Raw genomic sequence first — 25,526 nt, 5'->3', positions numbered from 1 at the left:
CTGATGTGATAATTACCTCCCTATCCAGTGTCAGATGTCCAGGATTAAACCCTATAATAAGACAGTAGCGATGACTACACATGTAGCTAGGAATTAATTATATCTGTTCCTGCCTGTCAGATTTAGGGGTGGGTGGGGACATCTGGAAATCAGGAGAGAAACAGAGGAGAGAAAAAACTCCAGTCAGCCAGATATATGATATAGTGTGATTTGTTGATGCGAGTTCGCTGTCTGTACGTGTGTGTGAGCTGTGTGTGGGAGATGGGGCTCTCGTGCAGGCCTTCTGAGAAAGAAGTTGAAGTTGATTTTTGGCACTCTCTTCTAGGTAAGAGACATGATAGGTGTCGGGATTTATTAAGGAAAGGATTGTTTGCAATGGTTTACTTTGTTGTGTCTTCACTGAGGTGCGTCATGCATTCATGCACCTTAGCTGGTGTATGTATTTTTTTGGTTTGTAAATTTGAATCAATTAAAAATAGTTTTATCATGAAAATTGAAATGACAGTACATGTATTGCTAAAGGGCCCCCACAATGGACAAATACAAAATAGCATTAGCCTTGTTGTTAGATGATGTCTATACAGTTTAAAGGTCAGTAAATGGAAATCTTAAGTCAACCATGATGTTTTCAGTATAGTAACATATACACAGTCACACATAAATCAGGATTTGTAGTCATTGATATTTTAGCGAGAAAGAGGGAGGGGTGGCTTTGCTGTGGAATTTTGGAGTATATTTTGGAATCAGAATTTTTGGAACAGTGTAAAAATATGTAATACTTTAAGGACTCATTAAGGGCCATGGGTTTTGAAGAACTTTGGTCTGCTCCTCAATGAGTTTTAAACATTTTCCTGTTCTAGTTAAACAATTACTTAACATACATATCTAGTATAGACATTGTTTGTATATCGTATCTTGTCACTGAGAGAGAGAGTGTGTATATGTGCTTGTGTTTGTCACTTGCGTCAACAAATATTTTGTCTACTAAGGTAAAATTTAAAAACATAAGGAAGTTTGAAGAAAATGATATGGAGGACAGTAAGGATATATGAAATTGTTCTCTTTAATAGAGGGAATATTTTGTGTGTTAGATGAAATTTAAGGATTCGATTTTAGTTTCATATAATTACACTGAAAGGTAATTTTATTTTCTTGAAAGATTATCAATATGAGTAATATTATAGTCTCTCATCTGTAGCAAAATCATTTAGGGACAGAACATGGAATAGATATTGGACTGGAAAATTAATACGTTCAATAAACAACAGCTCATTACTTGGGTGTTGGGACGGTCGTACAGGCAGTTTGCCTCATACGTTTGAATAATAATTTTCTCTTGTGATTTCGAAAGCTATAGATTGGAGTGTACAGTTTCCCTTGCAATCAAGTCTGACTGTGCGAAGTCCATTGATTATTGACAATATAACTACTGTCACCTCCATATTAGGAAGGCACAATTCCAGCCTTGTAGTTGTAAATCTATCTACCGGTAGCACTATAACCAGGCACAGGGCCTCCTTTCTGTGTGTATGAGTCTTACTTCCTCCTTGATTAGTTGTAACACTTTTTCATAAAGTGTTTGTATAAGATGACAATTTCTTGATCATCCCTCATCATATGCTTGTCATCGTCCTTCATTGTCGACAGCTATCTTGGAGCAGATGTATTTCAATTATATTCCACCAGTCTACTATTACAGTAAGCTGTTCTTTTATGTAGTCAAGTTTTTAACCATTGCATCTATAAATTTCCTGTTTATGGTTTTTTATAAAAGTATTTTTTGTCAATATATTCATTTCATCCATTGTGTTTGTATACAGGTGCTTGCTTCTTCATTGTTCCATAGATTCAATAAGATGATTTTTTTTTTCCTCATTTACTAAATTCACTGAAAATACTGTTTCATTTTTAGATTCAGCTTCCACATTGAGCCTTTGAGAATGCCTTGCGAACACTCCCACAATTCATTATTTCACAGCATTTCTACCTTGTCATTTTCACCTCACTCTTGTCATCTCTTTCCTTTGTAGGCACATCTGAACAGCTTCATCAGATGATGACTGAAGAGTCAAACGGCGACACCGTCATGGGTAATCATTTTATCATGTTAACATAGTGTGTGTGTGTGTGTGTGTCTGTATGTGTATTAAAAGAGTTTTGTGTGTGGGTTTTCCCCTCTCCGAAAATCATCCAAGACACGTCCCACCTTGTGCTGTTCATTTTGCCGTGTTACGTCACATTTACTGCGCTGCTGTGTTGTTGCCAGAATATTGCATAACAACTATTGCGATTAAAAAATATATAATTACTTAGGACATGTGATGGAGTTCCATTGCTTTCTTACTAACAGTACAAGTGCTATTTATAGATCTGATGAAATATTATACATACCATCTTGGGTATTGTTCTAGATTTATTTTAAAACTAGTTACCAACAAGGTTAATGACAATTTTTTTTGCATTGATGAGAATTATAAAAAGGAAAGATTTTGACATAGATTGGAATGGTAGAAAGTGAGGCAAATTTATGTAAACATCTTTGCACAAGGAATTTTGAAAACACAATAGAAAAACAATGAAAAGTGTGTACTTGAGCAAATCTTGGCAACACTCACTGGATTTTTGTTGTCTTTGGGAGGGCAGAGTCTGAAAATTCCAGGAATGAATCATTGAAGATGTATGGGGAAACAAACTCTTAAGTCTCTTGTACATGTTAGGTAGTGACTGAGCAGTCGTAGAAGTTTCAAAAGGGGAAGTAACTCAGAATACTTCCTGGAAGAACATGCAACACAAGGCAAAAATTATATGCCATTCACTCACTCTTCTACATTCAATGACTCCTGATTTTAAAAAAAGGTGTCAGAGCATTAAAATGTTTGGCATTGGTGACACTTCGTAAAACAAGCCCAGTAGCTCCGCAAGGTTGAAAAGGTCGTGTTCATGCATGTTATGAAGTTAATTATCATAGGAATGCCCTTTCAGTTAGGGCAACATGCACAGCTAGTGTCAATCACGAGTCCATATTTTGCTGAATAAGCAAAAGAGAAATGTAATCTTGAAGTGGACTGGAAAAAGTGAATCAATACAGCTTGTCAGTTTTACAGTAGTTTGTATAGGAAGAATGACCTAAGTTGTAGGAGGAAACACAGTGCCAAGTCGTATTAATGGGCAACTTTGTGTGTGCCAAAGACGTGGTCATGGGCCAGGCATTGCTGTGGAGTATATATATCACAGGAATTATCAGCTATTGATTGTTAGAAATATAATTCACTCCTATATCAAATCAACAGTAGCCCATACAGTGCTATGGCAGTTGATTGTGCGGGCAGGTCGAATGTCTGCGTTCTTTAGTAGGCTTTTCGTGCATTGATTCCATAGATGGGCGTACTGATGAAATAGAAAATTGATCTTTTTGTAATTGCTTGGCAATATTCTTGTGTAATCTTCTCTCAATTTGCAGACAGAATACTAACCGTCTTGATATACAAAAATATGACAGAAATCATTGACCAGGGTTTTGGAAATTGAGCATCATCCATCTCACTGCAAGCTTTACAGGAGAGAGGGAGGAAGTGGGGGGATAGATAACTTTTGTTCATCATTCCGTTGATGTTCACGAGATTATAATTTGTTGATTGTGTGGGGTTTGATTATTTCCTGTCAGGAGAGTCAGTGAGCTTTGGTGGAAATTTACAATATATGTCTTATTTGTGTTGTGGGGTGTTTGTATGACCAAACAATGAAGTCTTTATAAAGAGCTATGCAGACTGACTATCACATGATAATATTTAGATAAAATTTGGCCATCAGCAATTTTTTTTTTAAAAAGTGTATGTTTGTATGTTGTAGTTGTGTTGGACTGCTTTGTTTGTTAATTAATTACAAATATTTAGGTGTGCTTTAATCATTGTGTGCCCCTGGGGGGAGAAAATGACAGGATTCCCAACACACCTTGACCTAAAATGACCCCCCAGGTTTATCATTGTAGAAGCTTAGTAGATCAGATCTACTCCCAAAAGTAAAATGAAGTTGTCAGAGGTAAATTTCCATGAATCGACGTGATGGCTAGCCCCCACACATTTTTTTTTTTTTTTTTGCATTTGTTCAAATATCATTCTATCTGTTTGATAGCTTAAACATTAGATGTCCAGTGTGAAGTTTAAATGACAGTGCTGCAGGATCCAAATTATAGTGTATGCTCCCACCGAAATATGGGGCTTTCTCGTGGGTAATTGGGGGAGAGGAATAACCGTCATGGCTTCCTGTATATTTTATTACCAAGACAGCCTCAGATGGAAGCCACAAGCACAAAGCTGATATAATGTGGAATGCAGCACTGCAGAAATGTTTTGCTGTGAAAAATTGATTGATCTAACAGATACTGGTGTATGGAGAGAGAGAGAGAGACACACAGAGAGAGATAAAGAGAGAGAGAGAAGCTCCTTCTACTGAATGGCATCCTTTAAGTGATAAGATAGAACTTGCAGACTGTAGGGGTATCCATTGGTTTGGTTACCCCTGCAATATCTGATCTTCATACCGAAAGGTGGTTATAATGAAACCCATAATGTTCAGTCGATCAGATTTTCAGAGAATATTGCCTCTGTGCTGAATATTGTGGGAAGCCCTAATAGTCTTACATTACTGTGCTGTCATAAAAACTGACAATTTATCAACCTTGAGAGATAAAGCTCACAACCGCCCACACTTTTGAAATTATAAATCAAACTATGTACAGTCCAACCTGAATAGTGAAGTTAAGGTGGAGAAGTTGACCTCTGAATAAAGGTCAATCGATTTCACAGGAGTTGATTACAACATGGACCAATTACAAAGAGAGTGTTACAGTAAAAGTTTTACAATTTCATGTATATATCAAAGAAATAAAACCAAAATTTGCCAAACCTGAAAACAAAACAAAGGAAAAAAACATGAACAATTAACTATAATTTCATATGATTATATAAGGTACGAAAACTGACTGCATTTTATGGGTGAGTGCTTAATGGAGGGGATTGTTGTGGCATGTTCAACTGTATATATAACTGTATATAATTGCAACTATTAAAATAAGAGAAATAAGAATGAATTTATTTTAATCTTCAAGTATCCTTTGAAAATCTCTAGCGGTATCAAGATTTAGGGAAAGCAATGTGATAAGACAGAACTTAAGCATGTGTGAAAGTATGAAGCGTGGTACCAGTGATTCTATTGATAGACTGGTAAGAGTGTGGGAGATCCCATTCTGTAATGATCAGGATTATGCATAAAATATGTTGTATTCCTCTGATGTAAGCAGATTAGATTATGACACATGCTTTAGATAAGGGCTCCTAACTGATGCCCCTCGCCAGGAGCACATCTTCATGCTAAGGGGAGAGCCCCTGTAAGTGAAAACAGATGGGGGGGATATACTGGATTCCGTGTGATCTACTGACTTGTGGGCCCGGACATCTTCACTCTCAGAAACATCTGGCTACTCTCTATTTATATCCTGTAAGGCTGTCATTAAGGTTCTGATGTACCTGGTATTTTTTTCCCCTCTTCTTCTTCAGAATATGCATTTTTTCCCCTAGTTATAATAGCTCATGAAAGCATTTTGTAATTATTTAAAGAAAAAATAGTGAGAAAAACATTGCTATTGGCATGTAATTTTAATCTTTTCCTGAGATGCTTGCAGATTTCTCTTAAAAGCTGAAGCCCATCTCTTCTATATTGAAGTGAGAAATGCTTTTGAATTAGAGGGTATCAGCCTTTATGCTTGAGCTGGTTAACCATCTTTCATATTATCATAGAGAGGAGAAATTGACTGCTGGAATGCAGTCAGTGCTGGTCAGAAAACCCCATTGGAAGCTCAAGGCTGCCTCCCAGAAATTACCCTGATTGTATTAACACATTAAACTTTTATAATTCTTAATATGACCAACGGTGCCCAGCATTGATTATGGAAAGACTCTTTATCATTGATTTTTATGGACCATGTGTGCTGGATTAAATCGCAGGCAATGAAAGTAGTCAATATTGTGCATTAATTGAGTTAGGTGTTGCTTTTTTTATGGGTTTTCTTTTTATCTCCTTGTATTTTTTTAGCATTTGGGATAATTATTAACAGATGATAAATTTTATCAATATGGATATTAAAAAAAGTAGCAAAGGGGGAAATTTTGGAATAAGATGAGCAAAAAAATGACTTAATAGTTTGCACAACTGCATTTTAGAAATCAATGTTATATATCGATACTTGGAGCACAAATTAATTTTTTTTAAAAAAAGAATGATACATCTGTATATAAGAACTTTCAATTGAATTTTTGTAATTTTATTTGTAGGTGACAATGTACATCTGAAGATCTTAGTGCCCAGTATTGCTGCAGGTGCCATCATCGGAAAAGGCGGGGAAACCATTGCCCAAGTACAGAAGGAGGCTGGTGCCCGAGTCAAAATGTCAAAAGCTAACGATTTCTACCCAGGTACTGTACAGAGCGTGATAATAGGTGTTAAGGACATACATGACATTTCTCAAGTATTTGTAATTTTTCGTGACATTTCAGGTAACATTCACTTGCATCCCATTTTGTATTTTCAAAAAATGGGGGGAGGGGGGTCTGTGTTAGAGTAAGCATATTTTGATAGTTCCTGGTTGTGGCAAGTACAAATGTAAAGTCAACTCTTATATATTAAGAAGGTTATAGATAATTTGAAATTGATGTTACTGTAACTAAAACAAGGAGAAAAATGTTTGGATGAACCGGATATTAAACCCAGGACCCTTGCATTAATAGTTAGGTGATCTAGCTACTGAGCTAAACAGGCAGATATACAAAGTGTAGAAATAATGTATCTCTACAATGTAAAATGGAAATCATACAACTGCTTTTCATTTTAGGACTTGATTTATCTAGGTTTTTTAGAACTCACCTGATGATGTGTAAATGGCCAATGTTTTTCTGAACATTACCCATTTTTATCCAGTTCTTCATAATCTTGACTAATTTCAATCCAATTTTCAACATTGTATCCCTCTGTCTTGGGGATTCGAATCTTTGGGAAAATATAACCTAGAAATAGAAAAAGTACATGATCCATTAAAATCCTGGGGTCAGAATAACCAACTGACTGGTGTCCCAGATACTTGTACCTTTGTTACTCCTTGAGTGCACTGGGGGGGGGGGGGGGGGGGGGGACAACAGATGACCACTGGCCCACTCCCATTGTCCCCTGAAAGTTGCATCATCTGTACCTTACCCTCATGGTGACCTTAAATAATTTATCATTTTGTCTATAAACAAAATTCAACCATGTTGAATTTTTACACGATTCTGTCTGTGTTTGTAAAATGCACCCTTAGAGTAACTAGTGCCATTTATAACATACAACATATACTTCAGACGTCGGGATAAGAGACTTAAAAAATCCTCCATGGTCCATGATTACATCTAGCTATAATTACATCGACTGTTTCCAGATGACCTTCTCTGTAATAGGAAGGCTCTTCCACAGTGAGGCTGTACTCATAAGCATAGAGATGTCATTACAATGCATCGTCTTGATATTTCTTTTTATATGTCAAAAAAAGGAAAATCATCAGCTTTGAATTTAGGCCTTGAAACTTGTGATTTGCATTCCTAAGATGGAGTTCTAGATTTTACAAGGCCAATTATACTATGTCACGTACATAGATGCTTTTTTGTTATGATGAACAATACTACTATTTATGAAATTGATATGAAAGCATTCTGGTAGCGTGCAGATTTAAGTTTGTTCAAACCATGTTATGACTCCTGGCTGCCAGGGTCAGGAAGAAACCCCAATAAGGGTGGCAAGGGAGTCGGAGTTTATGCAATGCATTTCTGCGCACCAGGATAGAGAAATTCGGGACAAAAAAAGGAGTATTAGGCTTCAGTAGATTAACATGACCAACAAAAAAATAAGTGTGAAAATGGTGTACTTAGATAATGTTAGAAATGCTAGCAAGTTGTCAAGTATATGATAATTAGTCTGACAGTTAGTGCGTAAAAATTCAAGGTTGTACCCTGCTGGCTTCTGTGGGGAAGAAATGTTAAATGTTGACTGTGACAAACTAATGATGAAGGGAAAGCAGTCGTACATGTGTAATGAGATGTGCTGAGTTGGACAGCTATATTAATTGATATGAATGATATACATTTGTTACTATGGTAACAGGAATCTGCAATATAAACAGAACATTGAATGTATTAAATCAGTTTTTTTAAGATATGATTAGTTTATTATGACATTTATATGCTATTGCTATTCCCATACAGATCTAGATATGTTTGTATATATACACAATGCTTAAGTCTCACAAAAGAGGGAAACCCTTTTGAAATTGGTTGGTTTTGGTTAAATGGTTGTTAAATATCCCTGTTCTTAAAGCCAGGTAATTACAGTCATTCAACAATGAAAATTGTGTTTCATGTGATAAATGTTGAGTTGAAGATTTTTAAATGTGGGTTGGGGTAATGGTTTTTCAAGTCCATTGGACTAATCCACAACATGATGGTACATTTTCTCATCTGCTTACACTTACATACATGCAGTTTCGTGAATACATATGCTGCAGTGAATTTAAAAAAAAATAACATGCAGTCTTGAATGCCATGATCAATAGCAATCCGGGCAGTGCACACGCTTCTTATTTCTGTGACCCAGGTTCGGTCCTTGTTTTTGCCGTTGGTTGTATAACACGAGAGGGTATGGTGGTCGCTCTCTAGGACACACAGGTTTTCTCTCTGGGTACACCAGCTTTCTCTTACAGCTGTGAAAATAAGCCCTCGGGCTTTCATTGGTTTTCCTGATTATATAGCGATACCTACGATCTAAGTGGATGGAAATTTACAATTTTAGTCAATGACTTTTAAAACTTAATAGAATGTTATATTATTTTTGGAAGTAGAACTGTACTTGTGAATTATAGTGTTATTATTTATAAGTTATAAGTATAGCTATGATACAGCTATAGCGTATAAATATATAGTTATAATTATAAGCACTATTTGGCATTGTTTCCTCCAACTGTAAGGTTTTGTTCAGAAATGAACCTGAGGCTAATATTCTGTGGCCGCTTATAAATGTGTATTGTTAAAAATGTGCTTGCCCTTTTAGATTATGCAACAAAGAGACTAATTTGCTTAAAAGATATTTCTCTATGTTGTGGTATGCCAATTTCTGAGTACTTGTACCATCTTTGTGAATTTACCTGTGAGAGAATACATTCATCATTTCTGGCATATTAACATAGCACATGCAGACCTCTCCATATCCTCACAATATGCATGCATTTTATTGCGTTAATCGTTCCTCTATCACCTGTTTCCAATTCCAAGTCGAAATTCTCCATGGAAATAATATTGTGTGGGAATTCCTTTGAGCAAAAATCATTACAGAACACATTTAATGATGAAACATTGAACTGTCTATTTGCTGAGTAAAAAAAGATAGGGTCTTTTTTGGTTTAGATTTTTCAGACAATAGTATTGTGTGAACCAATGGCTTCCTGGAGCATTAGGCTTCTCTGTCTGACTGATTGATCATACATATTAACTTATCAGGCCTTTTTTCAAAGTGAAAATACCTGTTAGGGCTGCCAGGCATGCTTCCACAGTCCACAGTCAATTTACATTAGAATTAATTTTTTTTTAAAAACTTCACTGCTCGCAAGTCACAGGCAGGTTTTTACTTGTAATGCTACTTTCATAGTTTTTTTTTTCTTTCTTGATTAATACTAGTATGCAGTGATGATAAATACAAGAAACCTTTACTGCACACCCTTGTACTTTTGACTTGTTGCTTTGTAGTTACTGATGCAGCTTGTCATGATAATTACGTACATCTACTGGGGACAATAAATTAGGTTCTATCCTTGTGTGTGTGTACAGGATTTCCACACTTGTACTCTGCACACAATGATGTAAAATTGTTTGTGTGATATTGCATCTACACATCGTGATGAGACATTAGAGACGGGAATATTTTGTCTTAGTTCTTTCACTCTCAAGTGAAAACTTTGTTTTTATAACTCGGGGAGGGAAAATCATTGGAACAAAAATTTTAATGCGGCGAAATGGCAGAGCAATAGGAATACAGTACTTCATTTAATTGCTAATTATTGAAGTTTGTTAACTTTTTTTTGTATTGATCAATTTAAAACTAGAGGCATTACTGAGAGATAGAGAGAGAAAGAGAGAAATACAATATTTCATTTATTAAAGGGTTTTTTTTACATTTTTTTTGTAATGTTCATTGTTAGTTTTGATTGAAAACTAGTGGTATTAGAGGGAGAAAGAGAGACAGCTTAAATGAGGTACCTAACTAATGCTGTAGGTGTAAGAAGTACAAATTCGTTAATAATTCTATTTAAGGAATATATATAGGGTAATTTCAAATCTGATTATTTTGATCTGGTTCTGAAGTCAGCCGAGGAAGGCAGTGTTTTAATTCCACACGGCCATATCTCGTCATCTATTACCCGGGCATTTAATGTTAACAACGAGGAAATTTCATGCCTGGATAAAACATGCTTAGTGAAGGAATTTTATAATCATATTGTCAGGACATTTTGAAAGGAAAAAATTGGAGGGATTTGCTGTTAAATACGATTAATTTCAGCAAGGCAATGCCAGGCTGTTATGAAGTACATTCAGCTGATAATGGGATTGTATGTGAATGTTTTGGTTAATTCATTTAATTCCAATAACTCATTTTGATAATTTGGTAAAATACAATTACATGAGTAATATGCAGATCAAGGGACATGGACTATGACAAAATTTCATTAAATTTCAAATGAGCATTTTAAACATTTTTAAAAATTATTTCTAGATCTACCCCTTTACTCAAAGTCTCCCCTCTGTCTTCCCCCCCCCCCCCCCCCCCCCCAGCACACAGAATTTCATTTCATAGTAAAAATATGTCATTCATTATGCAGTAAATGAACAGAAAAGATTATTAAGTGACAACTAAGAAAAATATGCCCTCCAAATCTCCAGGTGTTGGTAGATTGAGTGCAGTTCGGTAACCATTAACCTTCCCTAGGGCATCAATCACTACGGAAACCCATGGTGAAGCCCACGGTTTCCATGTAACAATGTAACTTATGCAGCAGAACTCTTGTGTTGTCCTAGTTTCTAACAAGATAATAATCATTATCTCAACAGAAAAATGAAGGATATTATGGACAGTGGCATATGTGTGTGTCCATGTTATTTTTAAGAAGAAAAGTGCACCATCTGTTGAAGGAATAGACATACTCTGCTAATCCACACTGCTAGAATACGAGAGACCATTATCAGTATATATAGTAATATGTTGTTTGCATGCTCTATTACTGCCCTATGTACGGATTAGATGGCTGGTCGTATCATTGGAATTTTACAATGAATCTTTGAAATAATGTATGGATAGAGAATTAAGGAAGAGGAACCACTATAAATGCAGTTTTCTTTCACATTTTTTTTTACTGTAGAGTCTGTGTAGGTAGCTGTTATCAGTGGATTTAGCAAAAGATGAATATATACATGTACTTATATATGACCGGGTCAGTCTGCGACCGTCAGCTGTATGGTAGCCAATTTTATGTCCTCCACATTTTTATAACTCATGGCTTTAACACCTGAGTGTGCTTACATCAATGAATAAAAGTAATTAAATAGATATAAATGTTGTAGATAGGTTGTTGGTAGTTATACTGGTCAGCACTGGACATTACATCTTAATAGTTACTAGCTGTCCACCAGATCAAGAGTCTGATTGACCAGGATCATGCCTGTTTGAATTCCCATGCTGTACAAAAACATTCTCACATATACAATGTATAAGCAAATTTTTGAATTTGAATCTTGCAAATATTGTTCAATTTTATGTTTTTTAAGTAGTTCCCCATTTAGTACAGACATTGACTGTGTAGAAGCAGACATTTGCCCAAGGACATGTACTGCTCAGCTGATGAGTCATTCAGATACACCCATATTTGGGTGGACCATGCTCATATCATGAGAGCAGAGAGCACTAGTATTTGGGTTGTAATAAAATAAGGGCTGTCACACGATTCAGCCACTGGGCTGTGTGATTTGCACCAACACCTTACAATTATTAATGATTACGAAGCATTCTCAAAAGGCCCTTCATCAGGACGTTGCTCTCTTAATCTCTTTCCCTGTAGCTATTCCTTAGAAAAGGGCCTTCATAAAACATAGAAAGATCTTTGTAAATGCAATCATTGTACTGGAGAACTGAAATCCATTTTTGTTTAAGATATTTGTTTGGTATACATTACTTTGACTTAGCATGGTTACAATTACATAAACAAGTAACACAATCACTCGTTTGATGAGAAGATGGGTTACTGGGGTTTCATACAAGCCTATATATATTAATTACTTTATTTAAGGTGGATATTGTTTTATGGTCATTAGAGCTACAAATGTTGGTCAAGTAGAATTACCGGTCAATGCCTACCGGTATGTCGATTTTCATCTGACAGTGGTTCACACTATATAGATTTTGTTTATTGCAGTATTCATTTATGATTGGACTTTGGTAGAATGAGTAGTTTTCAGAATTCTAAGAATGCATAATTTATCAACAGGATGGGTGATGATGAGGGTATATCTGTTCAATTCTCTCCGTTACAATAGCTCACAGGACTTAGTACTACTTCAGGACGACACGGACGTTACTTCGTTTGATCAATGTAAAAAATGTCTCGTGTCAGAGCATATTCTCTTACTAAGCTAGCAGCAATGAATTATTTGAAAAAAATAATATGCTTACTGTCTCTTGAGTGAAAAATTGTGGTAATTTATTTGCTGAGTATGCAGATTACCCTAATATATTGAGGCATCAAGAGCATTCCCTACAATGGCCATATTATTCAGTGTGTCGACACTCATTTTCACAAGCATGTGGGGGTCATAAATTTGATACTTTAAACACATTGAGATTAAAACTACACGTATTTTTGCTAAGGGTCGGTAACTAGGGAATCGTTCATTGAGATGAAAACAGATTTTGTAAATCCAGCCATAATGCATTCTAATGTACAGGGAATGTTTACTGGTCACTGACTGCAGAGGCAGGATCTATGTCTTCTGGAGGTTTGGAATGTCTTGGACAGCTGTTAGCAGTAATGAAGATTGACAAGCTCTGCTCTTTTTACAGGAACTACAGAACGGGTATGCCTGATCATGGGAGCAGTAGAAGCCGTCAAAAGAGTCCACTGTTTCATCATGGAGAAAATCCGAGAAAAGCCAGACCCCAACCCCAAACCCGAGGAAACGAATAAAAACTTTGAGAGGCACCGACAGGTAACAGCTGATTGGCTTAGCAGTAGGGTAGTGTAGATGAGTTGAGTGTTGGATGTGTGTTTAGCTCACCTGAGTCATAAACTCAAGTGAGTTTTTCTGATAAAGATATTGTTCTTTGTTCTCTGTCAACTTTTTGCAGCTAATTTTAACCTGACTTTGCATAAAGTATTTTAAAGTAAATTTCAAATTGAGAAATAGTGAAAATAGGTTTAAAAATCTTCTTCTCAAGACCCTCTCAAACGAGAAAAACCAAATTGACTTATTGTACACGAAAGCTGCTTTATATAGTGTAAGCATCTTCATTTACCTAGTGTAAATTCAGGTTTGTTCAGACTATGTCCCCCACACACTGGGAAGGGCTGCAATAGGGGGTGTATGCTTTAAATAGAACTGTATAGTTTGTTCTTTTTTTTTATTTTCCTTAAATATGGAAGTTTGTTTATGTAGTGTAGATTTAATATGTTCACTTCTTGACCTCTGAGTAAGAGCAAGTTCACGGCAGAGTTTTAATGATATGTATATAAACAAGGTAAACTTGAATGTTGTAGCCAGTGGGCCTCGCGTCTTTGTACTCACAAAGTTAAATGCATGTCTATTAATCAAAATGAATGAAACATTCTGAAAGTGAATAGTATTATAAAATATGCAAGCTTTTCAACTGAACATTAAATGTTTGTTATTGAGAGAAGGAGTGAAATAGCACTTTCCTAACATTGCAACATTCCACAGATTTCATCACAAGGATATACAAATATGCAGGCATAATACTAACATTCAGAATTCGCACCTGTTTACAATTTCCTGTCTATCTCTGTTAGGTGGCTTTTTTTCTTCTTCTTTTACATTTTTTTTCTCCTCCCTGTAAGTTTTCAGTTATTGCATGCAGACATGGAACAGAAGAACTCTGAAGTGTTGTTCCTTTGTACATTTTTCTGAAATATTTTTTTTAAAAAGGGAACGGGATTCCCGAAAGTGTATCATTGTTGATCAAGTATGCAGATCATTGTAGTCTGAAATGCAACGTACATGTTGAAAGGTGTACTTCTTAATGAGGAAGAACAAGTTTGATTGAATTGATTTTTTTGTTGGCATCATGTATCTTGTTTTTTAGTGGGTAATAGTTTGTCAAATCAATAGGAATAGCTCTGAAGATAAAACTTAAGCATTATGTTATGTTCAACTCATCAACTCAGCAGGGTTTGTTAATTAAATTGTTTGAACTTAACTCCGGGATTGCATTGTTCTTGTGTAATGCAACTACTGAGTGTAGAGAACGAGCTCAGATGCAAAAATTGTTCCTACATAGTTTTATTTTAACTTCAAGCATTTTTGTAGTATCCCATAATTATGACAACATAACGATCAAATTGAGGTTGACTTTTTAACATTTTTTTTCTTCTTCATTCGCTTCATATTGGTGTGCAAAAGGCACATTGTTTTGTTATGCTGTCGGTGCTTTTACTGACAGAGATATAATCTTCAGGTATATTGATGCATTCAGGGTTATTTAATTTCTTGGCCTTTTAAGGTTTCTGTTCATGATTTAAACAAAATACATTTGAGATCAAAAAAAAAATTTCTTTCTTTTATGGCATGGAATGGAATGGGTGGGGAAAAAAATGGAAATGCCTATGAGTTTATACCCCACAAGAAGTTCAGAGAATCCAAACAAATCTGCAGGGGCTGTGGCTGCACAGAGACCTCGCTTTACCATATCCTTATCAGATATCTGTCTGTATCTTGTCATGAATAAGTTTGGATAAATAAAATTAACAGATATAAACAGTTTTTGAAAATTTCTTGTAATCTGTGAAAAGAAATAATAAACTAAGAACTTTTGAAAACCATTTGATTAGAAAGGCACATGTGAGTGAATCTCTTTTGGCCGTCTGTGTGTCGATAACCATGATGATGTCAGATTAAAGGGAGGCAATGTCCTGTTGTGACGATGTTAGCAGCTGCTTACAGAGCTTAGTTCAATGGATCGGAAACTACAACATTTGATATTGACAAAACAATCCTAAAACACTTTCTGGTCCTGAAAGCATGTCTATGTCATCAGTGGTAATCCTTAATTCCATTATAAATGGGTAGATAGGTAAATCACTGTGTGAAAACTAAAAACTACGAACCAAACAAATAAACATTGATTTCTGGCAAGTCATTTGCATGGAATATTTGATACATGAATGGAAAGAATCATGTGCAACAGAGAAAATAGTGTAGTTCTTCTAGTTTATGGAACTTTAAAAAAAAAAAAATCAATTACAAATAATCAGTGAAATTACGTTTAGCCAAAACCCGGGGCTTGTTTAAAATCACTTGTATATATAGTGGATAGTATAAAAGAATGTATAAAAACTTTATAATGCACATCTTAAAAGATAAAGGATCTACTGGCACTTTAATGGAATCTCGCGTGGCACGTGGAGTTGAGATCATTTTCTGTTCCTTTGCCAAATGCTAAAAGATTTTCTATTTTCTTTCGAGTCTAAACATTACTAGTCAAAGTCTGAAGTAGAGATGGGGGAAAGAAAAAAAGAAGTGCACTACAAATGTAGTTGAAATGCAATTTTGTTTATTTTTCAAGAGGAAAAAGAAATGGTTGCTTTGACTTACCTTGCCAGCTAAGCTATTATACATGTATGCTCATCTTTTTCAACAGAATAAGCACATTTTGAAATGTTTCATGAAGGAAAGAATTTCGGGAAATGTCTGAATTGGTGTATGGTTTGATTTAATGACAACCTTGCTTGTTTCTGTTGAATATGAATGAGTAAAAGATATTAAGGAATTATGTCTGTAGAGGGAACTATCACTGTGGGCGGGGCAGGCTCCATAGTGGAAATTAAATAAAAAAGATTGGAGGAATCAAAGCTCAGGTTGGAATCAGAGAATATCAGTGTTGTCTTGAAAATTATTTGATTGAACAAGCCTTTGATTTTCTGCAGGTAAAAATCCTCGTTCCAAACAGCACTGCTGGTATGGTCATTGGCAAGGGAGGTAACTACATCAAACAAATCAAAGAGGAAAGTGGAGCTTACATTCAAATCTCACAGAAGTCAAAAGAAACCAATTTACCCGAGCGTTGTATCACTGTAGCTGGTACGTTGAATGGAGGTATTTCATCAATCCAAGAATTAGCAGCATGGAATTTTGTTAATAGCTTAAGAGTAGTAATGGTTACTCGTTTTGACAAGTAATGAGTGTGGATTTTTGCAGTTTTTAAGAATTATTGCTGCTGCTGTAGTAATTCAGTGATGCTACTTTATTTTGCAGGGGAGGTAGACAACAACAGGAAAGCAGTAGAACTCATTTTACAGAAAATTGTAGAAGATCCCCAGAGTGGAAGTTGTCCAAACATTAGCTATGCAGACTACACCGGACCTGTGGCCAGTGCTAACCCGACTGGATCACCCTTTGCAAACAATGCATTCACACAGAATCGCAGTCAAGAAATGGTAGTGAACACTAACAATTACCAAGCACAAGGTGCCACAGCGTACAGTATAGGATTTAACGGAAATGTATTGAATAGCAGTTTAGGCAGTGGAATGACAAATTTGAATATAAATGCTGCTTTGGGGGGCAATCCAAATGGAGCTTTCACTTCCGCTGGATTAGAAAGTCTGAAAATGACTCTTCGAAGCAGTGGCTATTCTGAGCAGGCTACAGAGGAAATCAGTGTAGCCATGAACACTTTAGCTAATTATGGAATTTTGAATATGATAGCATTGAACCAGATCCCTGGTCTGACAATGCAGAGCATGCCAGCCCAGTCAGCCACAATAGCTGGTATGAATCTGAACTCATCCATGGGAGCCACTCAAATGATCGCTGCCACCCCCACCACTTCTGCACAGACTGTGAATAGTAACTCATTTCTGAACACAAGTAACAACTCGACTACAGCAGGCAGTCTTTTTGGGCCTGTGGGCAGTGGCTCGTCTGGACTGGGTAGTTCCGGATCCGGAGCCGGCTCCAGTTTATTTGGTAGTTCTTCTCCGAGCATGGGGCAGGAGAGGTACGGGGGCAGTCCTATGCTGAATGATTCTTTTGGTGCTACAACATACGCTAGCACTCCACAGGGATTCCCTCAGATGGATAGATCACCCAACATCAGCTTGAATTTGAATCAGAACTCATTTGGACTGGGGACTGGCATGTACAGTCCAACAGAAGACAAACAGGGAACCCAAAAGCAAGAGCTAGAGGTGGCGGAGAGTATAGTAGGAGCTATACTAGGACCCGGAGGGAAAGGAATTGTTGAGCTACAGCAGTTCACTCAAACCAACATTCAGATATCGAAAAAAGGAGTATATGTGCCTGGAACACGAAACCGCATCGTCACGGTGACTGGAACCCCCAATAATATAAGTAAAGCCAGATATCTAATCCAGCAAAGAATTCAACAGGAAGAGATCAAAAGGGCCCAGCAAGCTGCTCGCTAGGACCCAAAACTGGCTTTAATTTACTTTCCAAATATTTAAATTATATATTTCTTTTTTTTTTTTTATTTCAATGAGTTTATATTTTAATATTATTTCAAAATGCACTGTACCCCTCATCTTGATATAGGAATATTGTTTTTCACAATGCATACGAAGTCATTACAGATCTTCTTTCAGTGCATGACCATCTGAAGATAAGTCATATTTCTTTGTTGTTTTGTTGTTTGTTTTTTGAGTTACGACAAGAGACTTGTATCTATATACTACTCCTCAGAAAAGAAGGGGCTTTGTTGTTTTTTCTTTATTTATTCTGCATGTGATGAAGATCATTGTTTTAAATCTTCATTTTATGTAAATATGTATCATTTTTCCAGCATTAAGATTCATACTATTTAAGAAACCTCATCAAGTCAACCACTTTGCACCCAAAGAGTGGATTGAATGCAAGTGAACTCTTTTTAAACAGCGATCAGAAGTTGATGTTTTATATAGAAGGTTAAATGAAAAGAGAGTCTGCCCTTCATTGCAGAACCAGTTTGTGAGTCTGCACTTCATTGCAGAACCAGTTTATGAGTCTGCACTTCATTGCAGAACCAGTTTATGAGGAAGAGAAACACCCATTTTAACCAATCATGTAACTATTTCTTAATATTTTAAAGATTTTGGTTTGATGTATTTTATTCCTAGGTTTTTGTGTGCATTAATGATGCTTAAATAGCAAGGGTCTTCAACTGAACTATCGCCTTTCTTAGAAAGGTTGGTCATAATTCATTGAGTGTTGTGGAAGAACCCTTTTATTTTTATTTACATTGGATGGCAGTGACAAATGCTGTGAAATGATTTGCCAAGCATTCAGAAATAAAATGGAATTTATATGAAATCCATCTAGAACATATCAAACTCCATAACAACAGAACATGCATGATTGGGCTTCGTTTTTCGTTCGAGAACATTTTTGATTAGTTTTCGATGACCCGGATTTATTGTGAAGTAGATACGTCCACTGAGGATTGAGCGTCAATGATTTTCTTGAGAATTCAAGAATTAGATGGCAGACTGGTGTAACAGTATAGATAGTGTGTATAAATATATTACCGTTAAATTGTTTAAATATGTAGTCATTTTAATTGTTATTATTTAAGTGAGTTGTTAACAGTTGTAGTACAATGCTGTTGTATAAAATCATATGCCTATATATATTGCAGTTGAGATCTAATTGCCATGATGTAATCATGCCACAAAGACTAATTAATATATTTACATTACTCATTAATTAACTTATTAGAAAGTGAGCCTGGGTGACCTGTCACTGATTCCGATTTTTTTTTTTTTTATGGTCGACGACACTGAACTGTAGACACACCTCTTTCTGATTGTGTTACACATATATCTGCATTACTAGTTTGTTTATGTATTGCATATTGGAATATTTATATCTAGGATTTGTTAGTAAGTGTTTGAAGCAGTAGTGATCTTTACCCAGAGCAGTGTGGATGTGTGTCATTTTATTCCTCCTTTTAAAATCCTCAAATGGGTATCAAGTGATTTTTTTTTACCCAATTATATCTTAATGTTCAAGTGTGAATCAGGCTAGAGTTATATATATATATATATGTATATAATATTTTTCTCTTGCTCTCTTTCGATTCTGTTGTTGCCAATTTTGCTTGTTTACAAAGCCACTTTCAGCCCATGTTAAAAAAAAATATTTATCGTCTTTCAGCAGTAAACACATATAGTTACACACCATCAGGTTACTGACATTTCGTGTATCCTCTGGGTTCTTTGCATTTTTTGAATCACCCATTTTGTCATCCTTGGCATTTATCATATAGTTTCTTGTTATTTGATTATGTGCCAGCTACGATGTCTTTCAAACAGATTTGAAAAAACCCAAACAGAAACAATGCTTGACCTTTTGAATATACAAGTACTATCATGATTATATATTACTGTGTACGGGCTTTTCGTCATTGTCTTCATCATGGTGGAATGGTGTTTGGAAGCCAGCTCCTCGGTACATGTTTCATTTCATCTCTTGTTTCTTAGTAGATATTACCATTTCTCAAAAGAGTAGAATATTTGTTCAAGTGCAACTTCTGCTGTTGCTAGGCATATTTTTACACCTGTGGGGTTTCATCCTTCATATCTTTAGAGGTCTACATACAACATGCAACACAAACTGGATCACCATAACTTCACGACAGATGTACAAAATTTCCATACCAAGTTCTCATTATTTATATTTTTTTTTTGTTAAAAAGATGAAAAACCTAGTCAATTTTTACACACAAAATGACACTGAGGAGGCATAATAATACATGTATGTTTTTAACCCACACACATATCAGAGAGACCCAAATCGTCACATTTTTTGTAAAACAGATACAAAAGATCTCAGAAGCATTCTCATCCAACATTTAATCAGAAATGTTTTTATTTGTATATAGTGGAATATGTTCTCTGTGTCCCCCCCCCCCTTTTTTTTTTTATTTTGCCCTTGCAAATGTGCTGCTCTTTTGATAATGGGGTAGTATTTACGGTTAACCTCCACAAAAATTGGTGCAAACATTCGTGAGGTATCTTCAGACATCACAAAATTCTGCAGGACAGCATTTATCATTTCCAAGATAGAAGTTTTTTTTTTTTACTTTTTAAATCAAAGTTTGTGTACATTAAATTGTTTTATAAGTGATTTAATCTTCCATTTCATTTTGTCCACCTTTGATTAAATTGAAATTTTAGAAAAGGGTCTTGAACATTTCCATTGAAGCTATTCAGGCAGTATTTCACAGACAGATTTGTAATAGTATCATTTGGATTTATATATTATATATATATTGTAAAAAATCTAGTCTACCTCTAATATGAGATGGGTAAAGATGTGATATGCAAAGATTTATATATTTTTTTAATAGCTATTTATTACTCCTTTTTCCAGTTTAATCAAGATACAAGTTATCCACTTTTTTTGCAAACTGTACCTTGCGAACTGGATCCAAACATCTTATTCCTGAGTTTTTTTATAAATGGATTATAGCAATACCATACTGACTTATAAATGAGATTGAATTTCCATGGAAACCAATGAAGAAGGGAGATAACACACTACCAGTTACACCCCCTTGTTTATTTCAGAACAGGATGTCATTTTGTTACATTATTTATTTTTCACACCATGTTGTCACATTGTAGTGAGCAATTCATTATTTAAACCTTTTTAAGCTGTGATATTCCAATAAGATCATTACACCACTTATGTACATAGTATGTAGAAAATCTTAGTTAGGTTTAATTGCAATGTCATTATTATTTTTATTTTTGAATGGTATGTGGGGAACTGTACTATATCTAAGTGAGGCTTTGTAAAAAGGTAAATAACTTACCCATGCAAAGGTAATTTTACCTTCTTGAAGGTGATTTTTTTTTACCTTCATTAAGGTAAGTGTTAATACCGAGTGTGATTGGAGAAAAAGCAAGTGAGAACATGTACATTGTATAGTGCTTGTGTTGCTATGACTACGGAAATTCCTGTTTGTAAATAAATACATACACATTATATATTGAGATATAGAGATATTTTATGTATATATTAATTAAGTCAGATGGTATTGCTGTAATGTTTCGGCGAGGTGTGTAAGTCGGAGAATATTCTAAAATGTATAAAGCCAGTCTCGAATGGAAACATTGTACTACAATATGAAAGTTGAACCACACATTTAAAAGGTTTTGTTATCAAACTTTCTGTATGGTGCACTCTTATAAATTTTACTGTAACTCTGTATGAATTTAAATTTTTTTCTAATACGTGTATTTAAAAAAAATTGTTCTGAACTAACTGGTTATTTTTGTTGCTGGTGAATGACGGGACAGAGTTTTTATTTTGAATATTTTTGTTTGTTGGCCTACAGACCTGATTGTTGTGTATAGATATTGTTTGTTTTGGTTTAATATACCTCACACAAGGATGAACTACTTCAAGAGGAGAGAGACGGTTAGGAAATCGGTGAAAAACAGAGCAAAACTCCAGTAAAACGTTAATGTTTTGTTAAATATTTTATTTCTACTGTAAAGCAGATTGTTGTAACTGTAGTATGTATGGTTTGTTAAAGGCTTTCAGTTAAAGGTATATAATTTATTGTAGTTTTTTTTTCTCTTTCTCCCTAAAATATGCACCGATTAGAAGTCGTGTCAAGAACAAATTGTCTAAATTATTTAGTGGCATCAATATGCATGTGCCAAATAAAAAAAATCTAAAACCAAACTTCTGCATTTTTGTATTATTTTTTTTCTCAATTCCAAGACGGGTTCTATTCGATTCCGTCTTGCTTTTAAGCAGTGATGTACGAAAACTTTTAGTATTATTTTCTATGTATTCTTTGTAAAGTATGATTTAAACCTTTTGTGGTATTTGCTATAGTATATCATGGACATTTTACTGAATTTAAAGAAAGATGGTTTTTAGAATGTGAAGTGCAGTGCACTAGAATTCTATGGGAAGAATTTTTGACCATTGAGAAAATTTATTGACATATTTCTAGAAGAAAAAGAGATTATTCAATTTACCAATATCCTGAATTTTTGAGGAACATTACATTACCTATTAAGGGGTGAAGGACAGAAGTTTGGTTTTGAAATTGATAATGCGGAATGTATAGAAAAGGCTTCTAATCTGTAATTAAAGGGAAGTAACCTATGTCCTGTGCCGAGGAGAGCTGTGTTATGAAAGCCTGTGTGTAAGATTTTGTTCGTGGACTTAGAAAGCAAGGAATGACTTTATTGAAATCTTCCATTTAGTTGAATGTACTGACATGCTGTGATAATTTGAGGTGCAATTTATTTGTTTGAAAGGAAAAAGGTGATTGATTGTTTCAGAATTTAAGCTCTTGAGATTTCTATGCTAATTAGGACTTTTGATTTCGAAATTTTCCACATTTTGATTGATATTAATGATGCCTGCTAGCTAAGATTCATGTATGAAGATGAATAATGTTAGCTTCCTCAGAGATTGAGCAAGTTGGCCAAACAAGAAAGAATATTTGGTTGATTGACAAGTATTTAAAATAAGTCTAGTAACAGGAATGGCATGATTTGTATAGTATATTGGAATGCGGTATTATAGCAAATACCCTTATAATCATCTTAAACAGAGTAAACAAAATAAGACTTATCGCAGAATAAAGTATGGGCTGAAAATATTTCCAGGAGTTTTTATTCATTGTATATTTTGAATAATGGAGAGGAGATCCCGCTTAAGGTTGGATCAGGTGTCTTCCCATTTTCGGTTGTTTGGGGTCATGGACTCTAGGGGTCACGCTCATGCTAGCTAACGAGGTGACTATAACATGGATATCTTAATTTTTGTGGGGGTTGGATAATAATTGAAATATTCGATATACTAGCACTTCATTTGCGCGAGTTCGTTTATCTTACGAAATTAATAAAACTAACCTAGTAAAGTAATTTTAAAAAAAATTTTTTTTTTAAAGTAAATAGAAAAAAAAGAACCTCTTATTTGAATTGTCAGTGCCACAGGAGGAGGAAATTCTGTATAAAGATTTTGTGTTTAACCAAGCCGAACCTCAGCCGAGATTAGTGTGGTAGCAGGCACTGTCACCATGACTCTCTCTCTCTCTCTTCCCTACTAAGTTCGGGAGTACTAACCCTGCCGAACGGAGACAGCTTTGCGACGATGCTCCTTTCGTTTTTAGGGGTTTAAGCGAAATGTTCACTAGAAGAGAACTTGCTAGTTTACTATCAGAGAGACATATCGAACTTCGTGTCATGACCGCATTAGAACTTGTTAAAAAGTTGGAGAAAGTATGCATCACAGGCAACTTACGACAAGATGTGTTCTCATCTCAAAAGTGTACAATATGTTGTGGAGACGTCAGTATCGTACAGATCACTTGTACCGGGGAATTTTCTCAAGTCGATTCAGAATGAAACTCTAAATTAAATCAAATCAGGGGAATATTGTTCTTTGATTAATTTTTTCGCAGTGGCAAATGCCCTGAATCATCCAATGTATAGCATTTATCCAACAATACAAAATGTTACTGTAAACAGACATTTTCTTCATCAAGAAATAAAGCCATTTTCAGCTGAAAAGGTACGTCAGGGTTCCCCCATCTATATCATGTGGTCACACACTGAAAATAGCAACCCAAACAATTGGTCACCAAATCATTTTGTGGTTTGTTTCCCAGTTTTACCTGCTGAATCCAGTAAAATGAAGGAGCCTGTCCATAAAAGTCAAAACTTTGTATTGATTCAGATGATACCCCGGAAATCACCATGGACTCACAAAATGAAAAGACGGATATTAAATCTGATGACAATGAATTTATTAAGACAACAGAAAATGATAAAGATAAAACATCTTTTGATGATTCGGATTTTTCTGATCTTGGTAAAATTGTAACGAGTGCAATAAAGTTGAATACAATGTCCTCAACTGAAAAAGTTATATTCAGAATCAACCCTTGCCAGACGATGTCGCTAAGTTAAAAGCAGGTCGTTCTCAAACAAATCAAAAAGACTTTATCATTTCAATCTTCTTGGATGATGAATCAGTTTTCATGGTTGACCTTCAACAAACTTAAATGGCGGTCTGTGTAAGTTTTGTGTCATGTTCCCTCAGTCAGATGTCCAACATCAAAAATACTTACGCAACCTTTTACTGTGTATAAGAAAGCCCTTGGAAAAACATCTGCCCTTTTAAAGCATCAAACTTCAGAACACCACAAGAGTGCCAAATCTGTTTATCACACAACCAAGATGACATCCGAAGTGCCATCTTCGTCTCTTCCGTATAAACTCAATAAGCAAAATCGGGCACAGTATCAGCACAACATAAAGTTGCTTGAGAAAATAGTAGATGCGATCATTCTTTGTGGGAAACAAAATATTCCTCTCCGAGGACACAGAGATGGTACCACAAGTGATTCCTCAAATAAAGGTAATTTCCTGTCAATATTTCAGCTGTTGGCAAAACATGATGAGCAGCTCTGGTCTCATCTACAAAAAAGCAAAAAAGAATGCGTTATATACCAGCAAAACCATTCAGAATGAGGTTATCCAACTCATTGGAAATCACATCACAGGTAAAATTATGAAGGGTTTACAAGGGAGGGTTTTTTTATTCCATCATAGCCAATGAGGTAACTGACAAGTACGCTAACAAAGAAGTTTTAGTCTTGTGTCTCAGATTTCTAGATACTATAGAGAACACCCTGCCATCATTAAGGAGGAATTTCTTGACTTTGCAAATATAGGCAGAACTATTGGGGAAGCAATTGCTGATAAACTTATTGAAATCCTCCGCTCGCTTGCAATTCCGATTGAGAACATGCGAGGGCAAGCATACGATGGTGCAGCAGCAATGGCATCGGGAAAACGGGGGTGTCGGGGACGAATCAAGTCTCTAAACCAATTAGCTTTGTACACACACTGTCGGAGTCATGTATTGAATATGAGCATCGCTTCAGCCTGCAAATTACCCCCTGTGAGGAATATGATAGATGTCCTTAATTCAGTGTTTATTTTTCTTTGACAGTTCCCCTAAACGACAAGGGTTTCTTGAGACTATTATAGAAAATGATGGATCTGTAAATTTTTCCAGAAAGAAACTAGTTGGACTCTGTAAGACTAGGTGGGTTGAGCGTCATATCGGCTTTGATGTGTTCTACACTATGTACAAGTTCGTCATCAGATGTCTGCAGCACATTCTCAATCAAAACCTTGAAAG

At 35.5% G+C, this 25,526-nt stretch overlaps 1 protein-coding gene across 18 annotated transcripts in view; it reads left to right on the top strand.

Moving 5' to 3' along the window:
• LOC125652810 (RNA-binding protein Pasilla-like) overlaps positions 1–22,976 on the top strand; it is a 25,456-nt gene extending 2,480 nt beyond the window's left edge. For 3 of the 18 annotated variants that reach the window (XM_048882215.2, XM_048882224.2, XM_056165775.1), the window contains exons 2-6: positions 2,031–2,090; positions 6,330–6,470; positions 13,180–13,325; positions 16,277–16,430; positions 16,605–22,976. In XM_048882215.2, coding sequence (XP_048738172.1) covers positions 2,031–2,090; positions 6,330–6,470; positions 13,180–13,325; positions 16,277–16,430; positions 16,605–17,776 — 1,673 coding nt within the window. In that variant the 3' untranslated portion in view covers positions 17,777–22,976. Of the gene's footprint in view, positions 1,699–2,030; positions 2,091–2,330; positions 5,497–6,329; positions 6,471–13,179; positions 13,326–16,276; positions 16,446–16,604 lie in introns of those variants that run through there. The other 15 variants (XM_048882213.2, XM_048882216.2, XM_056165773.1 and 12 more) reach the window with 11 other exon arrangements.
• Positions 22,977–25,526: the final 2,550 nt, after the last annotated feature.

This window comes from Ostrea edulis, chromosome 5 (genome assembly GCF_947568905.1).
Source record: "Ostrea edulis chromosome 5, xbOstEdul1.1, whole genome shotgun sequence".
Classification (NCBI taxonomy): Eukaryota; Metazoa; Mollusca; class Bivalvia; order Ostreida; family Ostreidae; genus Ostrea; species Ostrea edulis.
Note: the sequence above shows the minus strand (reverse complement) of the source record. Positions and strands in the feature narration are given on the sequence as shown.